The sequence below is a fragment of the Corythoichthys intestinalis genome, chromosome 13, assembly GCF_030265065.1.
Source record: "Corythoichthys intestinalis isolate RoL2023-P3 chromosome 13, ASM3026506v1, whole genome shotgun sequence".
In the NCBI taxonomy this organism is placed as follows: Eukaryota; Metazoa; Chordata; class Actinopteri; order Syngnathiformes; family Syngnathidae; genus Corythoichthys; species Corythoichthys intestinalis.
The window spans coordinates 28,409,340-28,424,189 of record NC_080407.1 but is presented as its reverse complement, the minus strand read 5'-3'; the positions used below and the strand labels follow the sequence as shown (position 1 = coordinate 28,424,189).

The 14,850-nt window shown below is 38.0% G+C and overlaps 1 protein-coding gene across 1 annotated transcript in view; it reads left to right on the top strand.

Moving 5' to 3' along the window:
• The first annotated feature begins 4,976 nt into the window (after positions 1–4,976).
• The window catches only part of LOC130927902 (gastrula zinc finger protein XlCGF26.1-like), a 94,098-nt gene continuing 84,224 nt past the window's right edge, over positions 4,977–14,850 (top strand). The window contains exon 1 of the mRNA XM_057854014.1: positions 4,977–5,553. Coding sequence (XP_057709997.1) covers positions 5,430–5,553 — 124 coding nt within the window. The 5' untranslated portion in view covers positions 4,977–5,429. The remainder of the gene's footprint in view (positions 5,554–14,850) is intronic.

Here is a 14,850-nt window from a genome sequence, read left to right as displayed (position 1 = left end):
CTCCCAAACCGCTGCGCAGAAGTCAACCAAACTTCACCCAATAGTGTATTGTATCACAATCTAGAAGTTACATTTAGAAATTTGGTTCTAGGACATTTGGTTTGAGCGAAATTCTCAAACTTAGTTCAAAAAAGCCATTCACGCCTTTTGACAGTGAGCTCTACTCACTTCGGCCGAGAAATGTAATTTTGATGTTAACTCCCAAACCGCTGCGCAGAAGTGAACCAAACTTCACCCAATAGTCTATTGTATCACAATCTAGTAGTTACATTTAGAAATTTGGCTCTAGGACATTTGGTTTGAGCGCAATCCTCAAACTGAGTTTAAAAATGCCATTCTCACCTTTTGACAGTGAGATCTATTCACTTCGGCCGGGAAATGTAATTTTGATTACAACTCCCAAACCGCTGCACAGAAGTGAACCAAACTTCACCCAATAGTGTATTGTATCACAATCTAGAAGTTACATTTAGAAATTTGGTTATACGACATTTGGTTTGAGCGCAATCCTCAAACTGATTTCAAAAATGCCATCTCACCTTTTGACAGTGAGATCTATTCACTTCGGCCGAGAAATGTAATTTTGATTATAACTCCCAAACCACTGCGCAGAAGTTAATCAAACTTCATCCAATAGTGTAATGTATCACAATCTAGTAGTTACATTTGGAAATTTGGTTGTAGGACATTTGGTTTGAGCGCAATCCTCAAACTGAGTTTAAAAATGCCATTCTCACCTTTTGACAGTGAGATCTATTCACTTCGGCCGAGAAATGTAATTTTGATTATAACTCACAAACCGCTGCGCAGAAGTGAGCCCTACTTCACCCAATAGTGTATTGTATCACAATCTAGTAGTTACATTTGGAAATTTGGTTCTAGGACATTTGGTTTGAGCGCAATCCTCAAACTTAGTTCAAAAAAACCATTTACGCCTTTTGACAGTGAGCTCTACTCACTTCGGCCGAGAAATGTAATTTTGATGTTAACTCCCAAACCGCTGCACAGAAGTGAACCAAACTTCATCCAATAGTATATTGTATCACAATCTAGTAGTTACATTTGGAAATTTGGTTCTAGGACATTTGGTTTGAGCGCAATCCTCAAACTAATTTAAAAAAGCCATTTACGCCTTTTGACAGTGAGCTCTACTCACTTCGGCCGAGAAATGTAATTTTGATTATAACTCACAAACCGCTGCGCAGAAGTGAGCCCTACTTCACCCAATAGTGTATTGTATCACAATCTAGTAGTTACATTTAGAAATTTGGTTCTAGGACATTTGGTTTGAGCGCTATCTTCAAACTGAGTTCAAAAACGCCATCTCACTTTTTGACAGTGAGATCTATTCACTTAGGCCGAGAAATGTCATTTTGATTAGAACTCCCAAACCGCTGCGCAGAAGTGAACCAAACTTCACCCAATAGTGTATTGTATTACCATCTAGTAGTTACATTTTGAAATTTGGTACAATGACATTTGGTTTGAGCGCAATCCTCAAACTGAGTTCAAAAATTCTTTTCTCACCTTTTGACAGTGAGATCTATTCACTTCGGCCGAGAAACGTAATTTTGATTATAACTCCCAAACCGCCGCGCAGAAGTGAACCAAACTTCACCCAATAGTGTATTGTATCACAATCTTGTTGTTACATTTAGAAATTTGGTTTTAGGACATTTGGTTTGAGCGCAATTCTAAAACTGAGTTCAAAAATGCCATTCTCAACTTTTGACAGTGAGATCTATTCACTTCGGCCGAGAAAGATAATTTTGATTATAACTCCCGAACCGCTGCGCAGAAGTGAACCAAACTTCACCCAATAGTGTATTGTATCACAATCTAGAAGTTACATTTAGAAATTTGGTTCTAGGACATTTGGTTTGAGCGCAATCTTCAAACTGAGTTCAAAAATGCCATCTCACCTTTTGACAGTGAGATCTATTCACTTCGGCCGAGAAATGTAATTTTGATTATAACTCCCAAACCACTGCGCAGAAGTTAATCAAACGTCACCCAATAGTTTAATGTATCACAATCTAGAAGTTACATTTAGAAATTTGGTTCTAGGACATTTGGTTTGAGCGCAATCTTCAAACTGAGTTCAAAAATGCCATCTCACCTTTTGACAGTGAGATCTATTCACTTCGGCCGAGAAATGTAATTTTGATTATAACTCCCAAACCACTGCGCAGAAGTTAATCAAACGTCACCCAATAGTTTAATGTATCACAATCTAGTTGTTACATTTAGAAATTTGGTTTTAGGACATTTGGTTTGAGCGCAATTCTAAAACTGAGTTCAAAAATGCCATTCTCAACTTTTGACAGTGAGATCTATTCACTTCGGCCGAGAAAGGTAATTTTGATTATAACTCCCGAACCGCTGCGCAGAAGTGAACCAAACTTCACCCAATAATGTATTGTATCACAATCTAGAAGTTACATTTAGAAATTTGGTTCTAGGACATTTGGTTTGAGCGCAATCTTCAAACTGAGTTCAAAAATGCCATCTCACCTTTTGACAGTGAGATCTATTCACTTCGGCCGAGAAATGTAATTTTGATTATAACTCCCAAACCACTGCGCAGAAGTTAATCAAACTTCACCCAATAGTGTAATGTATCACAATCTAGTAGTTACATTTGGAAATCTGGTTCTAGGACATTTGGTTTGAGCGCAATCCTCAAACTGAATTTAAAAATGCCATTCTCACCTTTTGACAGTGAGATCTATTCACTTCGGCCGAGAAATGTAATTTTGATTATAACTCCCAAACCGCTGCGCAGAGGTGAACCAAACTTCGCCCAATAGTGTATTATATCACAATCTAGTAGTTACATTTGGAAATTTGGTTCTAGGACATTTGGTTTGAGCGCAATCCTCAAAATGAGTTCAAAAATGCCTTTCTCACCTTTTGACAGTGAGATCTATTCACTTCGGCCGAGAAATGTAATTGTGATTATAACTCCCAAACCGCTACGCAGAAGTGAACCAAACTTCACCCAATAGAGTATTGTATCACAATCTAGTAGTTACATTTTGAAATTTGGTACAATGACATTTGGTTTGAGCGCAACCCTCAAACTGAGTTCAAAAATGCTTTTCTCACCTTTTGACAGTGAGATCTATTCACTTCGGCCAAGAAATGTAATTTTGATTAAAACTCCCAAACCGCTGCGCAGAAGTGAACCAAACTTCACCCAATAGTGTATTGTATCACAATCTAGAAGTTACATTTAGAAATTTGGTTTTAGGACATTTGGTTTGAGCGCAATTCTAAAACTGAGTTCAAAAATGCCATTCTCAACTTTTGACAGTGAGATCTATTCACTTCGGCCGAGAAAGGTAATTTTGATTATAACTCCCGAACCGCTGCGCAGAAGTGAACCAAACTTCACCCAATAGAGTATTGTATCACAATCTAGTAGTTACATTTAGAAATTTGGTTCTAGGACATTTGGTTTGAGCGCAATTCTAAAACTGAGTTCAAAAATGCCATTCTCAACTTTTGACATTGAGATCTATTCACTTCGGCCGAGAAAGGTAATTTTGATTATAACTCCCAAACCGCTGCGCAGAAGTGAACCAAACTTCACCCAATAGTGTATTGTATCACAATCTAGAAGTTACATTTAGAAATTTGGTTCTAGGACATTTGGTTTGAGCGCAATCTTCAAACTGAGTTCAAAAATGCCATCTCACCTTTTGACAGTGAGATCTATTCACTTCGGCCGAGAAATGTAATTTTGATTATAACTCCCAAACCACTGCGCAGAAGTTAATCAAACTTCACCCAATAGTGTAATGTATCACAATCTAGTAGTTACATTTGGAAATTTGGTTGTAGGACATTTGGTTTGAGCGCAATCCTCAAACTGAGTTTAAAAATGCCATTCTCACCTTTTGACAGTGAGATCTATTCACTTCGGTATATACACTTTTGGTATTGGCCAAATACTTATTTTCCACCACGATTTGCAAATAAATTCTTTAAAAGTCAAACAATGTGATTTTCTGGTTTTTTTTTTCACATTGTCTCTCATGGTTGAGGTTTACCCATGTTGACAATTACTGGCCTCTCTAATCTATTCAACTAGGAGAACTAACACAGTTGGTGGTTGACTAAATACTTATTTGCCCCACTGTATAACATTTAAATTTGTATTTAGAGTTAGTGTTTAGATTTAAGATATAAATATAAAATTCAGATTTAAAATAAATATTTCAAACATAAATTTCAGATAAATATTTAGGATATACATATCAGATTTACATTTCGGAAATACATTTAACATTTACGATTTAAATAAATATTTAGTTCTGTATTTACACATTTAAGTCCAATACTTATTATTTAAAAATAAATATTTATGTTGCTAAACAATGTTGTAAATGTGCAAAAAAAAAAAAGTGACTAAAAATTTCACTCTACGTTTTTAACACTGTGTGGCGCTAAATGTAAGAAAATGAAGTCGCAATTTTCAGCATGATCTTCTTTACAAACGGCGCCCATCCGAACTGCATGTCATTTTTTAATTTTATTTTTAAGGTACAGAGTCAAATTAAATTAAATAATTCTAAAAATGACATTACATTAATTTTGGATGCAGTGTTTCTTTCTTGTTTTTTTTTTTTTCAGCGCATTATGATTTGTTTTTATTGATGCATTGACTGGTGACAGGTAGATTTGCTTCAGATTATGACACCGATCCTTAGAAAAAATGTTCACACAAAAAACACACAAAAATATTGTCAAAGATGTACTTCTATGGTGATTTGTATTGACAAACGTGTAATTTAGATGTTTAATGATGAATAAATAGACCGGCAAATGATTTTTTTTTTTTTTTTTTACAGTATTTCTTGAAATCAAAATAACATAATCGTTCTACTTCATCCCTACTGATCGCCAGAGGGCGTTGCTGAACGCGCTGAATGATTCATGTGAAGAACTACACATCCCATGATCCTTATAGGAGAAATGACCATGCTACGATCCCACTGTTGACATTTTTTTTTTTCAATCAAGTCAAAATATAGATTGATTTGTGTAAGAGAAACATTTATATCTTGAAAGGGAAGTATTAATTTCAGCTGTTTTTGTTTTTTATTATAGAACTAGGCGGGTTTTACGGTGGGAATGAATGGGCTGGAGCACTGTCTTTCCCATCCTGCAGTCCTGGACGGAAATGCAGAAAACAAAGACTGGCCAAGGTGGACCACTGCTTTCTTTGTGCGCGTCTTCTTTTTTATCAATTTCAGTCACTTAACTAAAACGAAGTCTCGCCGACGTATCCGGCATTGGCCACATTACGGACTCAAACATCAGTCTCAGCACTCGTTGAAGTTTTGCGACCTACTTTAGCCTAGCCTAGCTGGCCAACTGCTAACAAAGCTGCAAGGCACGTCCTCAATCAAAACGTTCAGAAAATGTCCGGGAGAACGACAGCGGCTGATGAGGAACATTGTGGAGTTGAAGAGGAGCTCCCACGTCAACAACAGTCGACTGTGTGCAAAATAATGCACGCAGAGTTTGTTCTTCACACACTAGAAGGTTGGTTCACGTTCGATGATACGTATACTGTACATGACAGACCAAGGGCGTATGTTTGGTTTAAATATTGGTAGGGACGATATAACAGCATAACGTGCATGTACACTTTATGCTGGGGACGGGACATTAATAAGACCAAACAGATCGGCTGAATGGGGCCCAGGGCTACATTTCTTACAAATATAAATCTAATTAATTGATACTCTAAATAACCAATGCAAAATGTATCTGTATTGACTTATACTAACTTTCATATGTATTGGTTCAGGTGATACACTGTTCCATTGAAACCATTGTTTAAAAAAAAAAAAAAAAAAAAAAAAACGAAAGAAACGGTTTAAAAACTTCCAGAATAAATGTCTGGATTTAATTAGCAAATTTAAATTTCAAATTTTGAACATAACTCATATTAAAATAAATTATAAATACAAATTTGTTAATAATCTCATAACTATCCAGAATGCAAAAAAAAATGAACATTTTTCTTAAGACCACTCAACATTGTTGAGAAATGTCAACATTGTTGAGAAATGTCAAACGATTAAATTTTTAATGGAATTAATCACAGCTTAAAAATCAATCGTAACTAATCGCAATTCAAACAGTCTCCAAAATATGCCATATTTTTCTGTAAATTATCGTTAGAATGGAAAGATAAGACATAAGATGGACTTAAACATTCAACATACTGTACGTAGGTACTGTATTTGTTTATCATAACATTTAATCCACAAGATGGCATTAACATGATTAACATTTTTTCTGTTAAAGGGATCCACGGATAGAAAGATTTGTAGTTCTTAAAAGATAAATTTGAGTACAAATTATAGTAATTTTATATTAAAACCCCTCTTAATGTTTTCGTTTTGATAAAATTTGCAAAATTTTCAATCAAAAAATAAACTAATAGCTCGCCATTGTTGACGTCACCGAGTGGTGACGTCAGATCGGGCTCGAGATATTATCGCGTACCTACCTCTTTTCGATCCAAAAACTCCGTGTAGCATGTATCACCGAGTGTCAAGACACAGCTATAAATTGCCACTGCTGGATTTTTGGGGAATTTTAAGGGTGAAACATGGTAATATAACAAGGGTCACGATGCAGAGATCACAGACATCAAGGAGTGGTCGGGATTTTCTTTTTCATATATTTACCCTTTTAAACTTTCTTTTTTTTTTTTTTTTTTTCTTTTTTCTTTGTTTGGATCGATTATTTATCATCTAAAATATTGAGGAAAATGTGACAGTCACGAAAAAAATACAATTAAACGATAGTTATGAGGTAGATATCTGTAACTTTTTTACAGACGCCAATTTTTTCATTGTGATGTAATTTGTTTAAAAGTTTAAAATATGCGAATTAATAATTTTTAAGTCTTTCTTTTTTAAACTAAATATTAGATATCAATTAATGATTCTAAGCTAAAAATGAAAGACATTTCAATCAATCAATACAATTACTTACTTTCTTTTCATGGCTGGGTTGCAACCAAAGTGGGTTGCGCGACGTCTCTAAACAGGGGTTTTCAGGGTAAAACCGACAAATTAAAAATAGTTTGGGGGCTTATCGCGCCATGAATCTGCTATGCCAGCATACAGACACATTGTTCTATCAAACACAACTGTTGTTTTGGCTTAAAATACAGCAGTTTATTTTAAAGAGGGGTGCAAGAGCAGAAACTGCTTTTCCAGCCTTGTCTCCGTTTACCGCCATATATAATATAAATGCCCCCCCCCTTTCCCATTACATCACTTACCGCTGTTTATGGTGAAAAACCGCAAAGTAGTGTCACCTCCCCTTTTAAAAAAAAAAAAAAAAAAAAAAAACATTTTTTGGGAAGTGTATATATATATATATATATATATATATATATATATATTAGTGATGCACGATAATACATTTTTCAACCAATACCGATAACCGATAATTTCCTCCTCATTCCTAACGATAACCGATAATGTCAAGCCGATAATTCTATTAAAAGATTTATGTAAAATTTTAAACAAAAGAAAATATTACTGTGCAAAAATATAATTTTTCTTTTTTTTTTCAACATAAAATATGAACAAGTCGTCAATTCCAACATCTAAATAATGACATTGTCTGACATTGTGTAATGGTAAACTTTTGGCAACAATTACTTACAGAGTAAATACCTAAGTTGCACAAAAATGCCTTTAAAAGTAAGCCATTCCTAACATAACATTAATACACTGCAAAACACACTTCCTTAAAACTAGTCAGTTTTAAGTGTAAATCTATTGGAAATAAGTGAAATTATCTGCCAGCGCTTCAGGTGTATTTCTCTCAGATTTCTTGGAAGAAAAATAGCTAGCTGAAAATAATCTTAACAGCCTTATTTCAAGCAATACATTATTATACTTAATCCTAAAAAAAACTTGGAAGAAGAAAAGATTTTGAATATTTGTGGCTACAGAATATTATTGTTATTTCATTACAACAGGAATGTGCATATTTAAATTAATAAGTGTTGATAAGTGCCAATAAGTTTAGATCATCTACTGTGACTGTAATTGAGCAGACAAATAAGTTAAATTAATTTGAAAAGTGATTGCTAATGTTATATGCTTTGTTGCACACTGTGAAAATGATTAACTTAAAATAGCGAAATGTCATGTACCCATTCTGCAGCGCTTTGTTTACATTTGCGGCACTCACGAGTCGCGACATTCGCTTCACAGCAGCTAAACTGATAAACGGCAGTACTATTTGGATGCAGTTGGAGCTCGCATCTCCGTGCGTGTTGTTTTGTGCCTGAGTTTTGTTAAGCCGAAAATAAAGGCAGCATTACAAAGTCATCTGACCGCTCGTCATTTTACATACTGAATGCATTATTGACGGGCTGACTTTGTTTTCTCCATGTTTAAATTATCATCTAACCACTGCGCCGTCATGATAAGCTTGCTTACTGGACATCACTTTTCCAGATGTAGTGGTGAAAATGTGATTGGCATGTTTTTCATGAAGAATGGTGGTCGTATAAACTGCATTATTTTTTTATCCAGGGCTTTGGCTCTCAGGTCATCTCGGTAAAAAAAAAAAAAAAATCGTGTCTCCTCTCGGCGGCGGCTACGTTCGTACCGGATAATCCGCCCGGGGCCGCGGCGTATTCGGGGCCTGGCTCTGCTCACATGCCGTGAGGGAACGCTCGAGAAACCGGGGTGTTCGCCGGAGGTCCTGAAGCCGGGGAACCGGGCTCTGCCCGCCCCGCCGACGGCGAGGCGGCGGTGGCCTGCCGGACCGGCCAGAGCGGCGGGCTCCGTCGGAAGACGGCTACTTGCCGACTATCGGTCTCCAATCGTGCCGGTGTTTAGCCTTAGATGAGAGTTTACCACCCGCCTTGGGCTGCTTTCCCAAACAACCCGACTCTGTATCGTCACAAGCCCCTAGTTTTAACTTAGTGTTTACAATAGCTTTAGCATTCCCGCTAGCAGCAGCAGCCTGGTATTCGTTCCAAAAATCTTTGTGATGCAGTTTTAAATGGATGCTGGGTTAGCGGTTTTGAATGAGGACGCTTTCTTTCGGCCTCATGGAACTTCTGCGGTACATGTTTCGCAAATGGCGAGAGCGTCGTTTTTTTAGTAACAGCCGCCATAATATTCAACTATTTCTTGTCGTGTAACTCCGCCTCCTCAACCCCTCCTCCCTCAGGGGCTTCAGAGAGGGGAAGGGTTGAGGAGGTGGCGTGCTGAATTCTTCGGTTGTGCACATTTGGAGGCTAAATCAAGTATATAATTATCGGATTGCATTATCGGTTGAATTTTTTATTATCTGGATTATCTGTGTGACGTCATAATTGCCATTATCGGCCGATAATTATCGGACACCGATATTATCGTGTATCTTTAATATATATATATGAATAGGTCTATAAAAATCTCTATAAATGCATACGTTAACATTAGAACATGAAAGAATAGTCTGAAACTATCAAATCAATTATTAATAATCTGAATAATGTACATAAAATAATGTATGAATAATATAAATTAAACATACTGTACAGTCCCTGACAAAAGTCTTGTTGCTTATCCGTTTGTAGAAACAATTGCTAATAACCTGACTTTTAATTATTCAATTGATTTCAGAAATGCCTCATATGAAAGCTAAGACCCTCCCAAATGATGTTGAATGTACAAAAATATATTTGTTTCACTGAAAAAAGATTTATCATTCGATGAAGACATAAAGGTCAAATTTTGGCAAGACAAGTTTTGTCGACTACAGAAATTAGTGTGAAAATTGAACAAAAAATATATTGTACTATTTATGTTGCCTTCCAACATGCTGATCTCCCGCACACCTCCATACTAGATGTAACCCCAGACCATGATTTTGGTCATGATGTAGCCACCAAACTTAATTGTTTTCTGAGTGAATCTCGGATCCATGCGGGCTCCAGTAGGTCTTCTGCAATATCTGTGGCGACTGTAGTGTAATTCAATGGAAGATTCATCTAAAAAAAATCCACCTTTTGCCACTTTTACAGCGTCCATCCTTTTGACAGGCTGTGGGCCTTGGCAAATGCCACACGGTTTTTTAATTGTCTGCACCCTGAGAGATAAATAGTCTGAAATATCAACAAATATTAGCTGCCTCTTTCATTCCTAACCATAAAAAGGGACAAATTCAGCAGCAGGATGGTACTCCCTCGCATACTTCAATCTCTACCTCAAAGTTCCTCAAGGCAAATAAGATCAAGATCCTCCAGGAATGGCCAGCCCAGTCACCAGACATGAACATTATTGAGCATGTCTGGGGTAGGATGAAAGAGGAAGCATGTAAGACGAAACCCAAGAATGTTGATGAACTCTGGAAGGCATGCAAGACTGCTTTCTTTGAGGTTCCTGATGACTTCATCATATCAGATGCTTATTATTAAAAAATCCACGATGCTCGACAGCAGGCGGAACTGTTTGAGGCAGACAGCAACTGTCGGCATGGACTTGGGGAAACTGCAGTCTCACTTTTGCCTTGATGAGCGTTATTTTTACTGAGAACCAATTGTTTTTGGACATACAAAATTATTGAATTGGCTTCATTTGATATAGGCATGTGCCGGTTACCGGTTTCATGGTTTACTGTGGTGTGAAAACGTCGTGGTTTCAAAACCACTAAAATTTTCCGTCAGACGGTAGTACGGTATTCGCTATTTTTCTTGTGTCAAAAATGCAGCCAGAAGCGGCTTAGCGCAGCAGCGCTCACCCCCTCCCATGTGTTGCTGTGTGTGAAAGTGACGCTATCGGCTAGACAGCCAGCTAACCCAAAAACAAATACTCCAAACATAAGGCGTACTGTTCTTCAATTTATTGAGCTCTCAAATCATGGTAAGTGTAATATACAAAAGAAATACATTTAAAATGTTGTACAATTAGATTTTTCCATGTGAGTAGCTTCAACAGATTAGCTAGCACCATGGAAAAAGTTCGCCAAAAACAAAACACACATTTTCCTTTCAAATTCAATATACAAACTAACTAAAAGCTTACTAAGATGAATGTTAGCCTAGGCTTATCTGGGAGAGCAACTTCGTTGAGTGTTACAGCCGCAGAGTGAGAAAACAAGCTTGAGTCGCTTGAATGAAGGGGGAAAAGTGATGGCGTCAAAGATCGCTAATTGTGAAAGATGATCTTGCCTTAAGCACAAATCCACGTTCGCTGGATCAATGAGAGGTCTCACTCCTAATGTTTTTTTTTTTTTTTTTTTTTTTTTTTTGATGAAACCTTTCCACAAAACTATTGGCTTTTTAACTAACTTATGAATTCTTTATGTTCTTTTTAACACAAAGGCATGACATCATGTAGACTAGAGTTGACACAGTGGCTGAAAATGGCGAAACTTCACTTAAGCTTTTCCACCCTCAAAAAAAAAGTCATGCAGTATAATTTTTTTTTAAAATTTATTCAGAAGTGTTTTTACTTTTTTATAGAAATTATTTTGTTGTTGCTCTAATCTTGAGCAACTTGAGCTGTGGCTGTGAGTATAGTCTATAAGTTATATTTATTTTAATTTTATTCAAAATATTTTTTTATTGATAATTTATTTATTTTAACAATATATTCATGTTCCAATTTGCAACTATGGTCTGAAAAAAAAATCCTGTTCAATGGAAAAAAGTTTGTTTTTTTAACCCATACATCTCAAAATTTTTTGGAGCTATAATTGCAATACTGTGATACCGTGAAACCGCGGTATTTTTGCTCACGGTTATCGTACCGTCATAATATCATACCGGCACATGCCTAATTTGAAATGTTTTCCCTTTCCCGATCCCCCAACCCCTGCTCCCTTCTCCTGGGAGAGCAGCACAGTTGGCCTCATCTGTTACCCTTGTTCTCTCTTCCCAAGGCCGGTTACATGGCTCTGCGACTCCAAGACGCAATGACTGTGTTGCGGAATGACCTCGCCTTAAAATAGTTTCGGCGAACATTGAAGGCAAAGACGCAAACCATTGAACCCAAAGCGGCCCTTTACATGGTGACACTCTGACAGTGTTGGGGATAACGCTGTTATAAATAACGCCGTTGTTTTTTCATTAACGGGGTAATCTAACTAATTGTTTTTTTCGTCGTTACAACACCGTTACCCTTACTGACGGTCAAAAGCTTACTCTGAATAAATTGAAGAAACTATCAGCAGCAGCAAGTCTACTCTGCTCTGTTAATTTGTCATCAGACTTGTCGTCAGACTTGGGGTGCGTTCAGGTTCGAGAATAGCGCACGTGTTTTGTTTTGCGCTTTTTCTTAGCAAAGATATACCACGCAGGGCGTGCTGGCAGTCTGTTTCTTTAATAGAACATATAACTTCAACATTAACACAAACGTACGGCTCTTGGCAGGCCATGTCTCTAGCTCACATCATGTGAGCAAAACAATATTGGCGCCATGTGCACTTTAGAGTGCCTCGGATAATTCTTTATCAGAATATTACAGCATGTACTTCGTATGACTCAAGGCTGTTTGTCCCTGCTTATGCAATTAGGCTATGCATTCCAAAGCTTGCTAATGTTTCTGTGTTTGCTACACCTGAATGCTAGCCTTGTTCCCATTCCCCACTGTGAGCCAGCAAGAATGCTGCTCCCATCTTGAGGACGGCAGACGCTTTGAGGGTGACGAGGCTACCTGAATGCACCCCCTGGATAGATGCGATGGAAGTGATTGTGATTGGCTGAGGGTTAAAGTGAGTGTTATGGTAAGCCAATCAGAGCCGGTGTTTTCACACACAAACCGGAACAGCGCGTGCAGCAAACACACACATGCAAAACAGATGCAGAGGGGAGGGATATGATGGCAGAGCATTCAGAAGAAAATTTGTCCTTTACGAGGTGGAAATACAAACACTATTTCAAGTCAAAATACTTGAAGTACAGTAGGCTATGTCGACTTGACCAGTTGTCTCAGGTTGTGAGATTTAATTTTTTAAACTCACTTTATATTGTTTACTGCTGATTGTTATTTTATTATATTGTTTACTGTTTAATTTTGTTGCACTTCAAGTGTAGGATAAATCTGTTGCTGGTGAGGTTCTACAAGGTTACAAGGTTGTGTAACGCAACTACCTGTCTGTTCTTCTCTATTCAACTGACTCGAATACTGCTCAGAAAATTCCAAATTCTTTGACATACAACAACTCCTTTTTAAAGTAACGGAAAGTTACTTTCCCTTCTAACTAGTTACTTTTACCAAAGAGTAATTCACTTACTAACTCAGTTACTATTTGGAAGAAGTAGTGAGTAACTTTAACTAATTACTTTTTTAAAGTAACATGCCCAACACTGCTGTCCGAGAACACGAAAAATTTCATGTTTGCATCGATATGGTTCCATCTCCATTCGACCAATGTCGCAATTCCGCATCAAAACAATGTAGTATTCATGCCAGGGCCTTGGGGGCAGTGCAGATTTACAAGGCGACAGCGAATAATGCACTGTGACCCCAAAAACCTCCTCAGCCCGGAAGACAATATGCCCGCCCACTCCAAGCAATGGCAATTGCCTTTTGTTCCAAAAGGCACAAAAATGGAAACATTCAACATAGTTAAATTAAAAATATTGTAAAAATAGTAAATTAAAGCCGACGTTCCGCCATATTTGCTGTCTTTAATGCTTAGTCGTACCGCTGCGCACGCCGAGTGTGACGTGTACGAGTGCTGATGTTATTGGCGCGGGTCCAAACTCCTGCACCGCAGGAGCTTTTGATATGCATACGAAGCAAGCCCCCCTTCAAGCCCCCGCAATCGAATTCTTCCACTTCGGAGGCAGGATTCCAAGGTTTGCCGACACCATACAAACGCGAGGCCACTTCGCAACACAGTCATTGCGTCTTGGTGTCGTAGAGTCGCGATGCGAACTGCCCCAAAGTGGAAGGATTCGATTGCGGGGTCTTTAATGGGGGTCTTGAGGGGGCTTTCTCTGCTGAATCCGCAGTCCATCTGCATATCTATAAAGCAATGCTGTATTGTGAGATGCTGACCCGGGTGACGTCACATTCGCATTCGTCCTTAACCCGACACTGGAGCCAGAAGTCACTCATTTTTATTGCGCGGGATTCAAAAATTGAATCAATAAAACGATCGCTTCCACATACATCCAAGCGATCCATTTCATTCAGGGGCATACAAGACCGCGTGAAATATGAAATAAATATGCTTTTTGTAGTCATAGGCACTTTAATTTGACGGTCTGGACGGGACATAAAAGTGGACCATTTCATTTACGATCTAGGTCACTTTTGGGTGTGGTTAAAATCTGATCTGTGGCGGCGCTCTGAACTGTCAAGTCTCCCAAATGTGAATTAATGCAGCAATTACGTCAGCAAAGAGCAAGAGGCACGGACGATTTCAGCGATGGAGTTTTGCATTAGCGCCTAGGTTGAACTCTGCTTTTTGGGCAGGGGCGAGCTTGACACCCATTATGCAATAAAAAAAGAGCAAGAAAAGGAGACAGACGTGGATTGGAGGGAGGGGAAGGGGTATTTTTGAGTGTGTGCGTGCTCGAGTGTATCATTACATGTGCGTGCATGTAAACAAAATAATAGTCGCAGGGCCCTGCGACCGGCCTTGGGAAGAGAGATCAAGGGCAACAGATAAGGACATCTTTGGAGCTCTCCCAGGAGAAGGGTGAGAGGGGGGATATCGAGAAAGAAACGTTATAATCAAATTAAGCCAAATCAATAATTTAGTACAGTGGTACCCCTACATACGAAGTTAATTTGTTCCCGGACTTCGTTTGTAAGTCAAAATGGTCATATGTTGAGCAGGAATTCCCCATAAAAA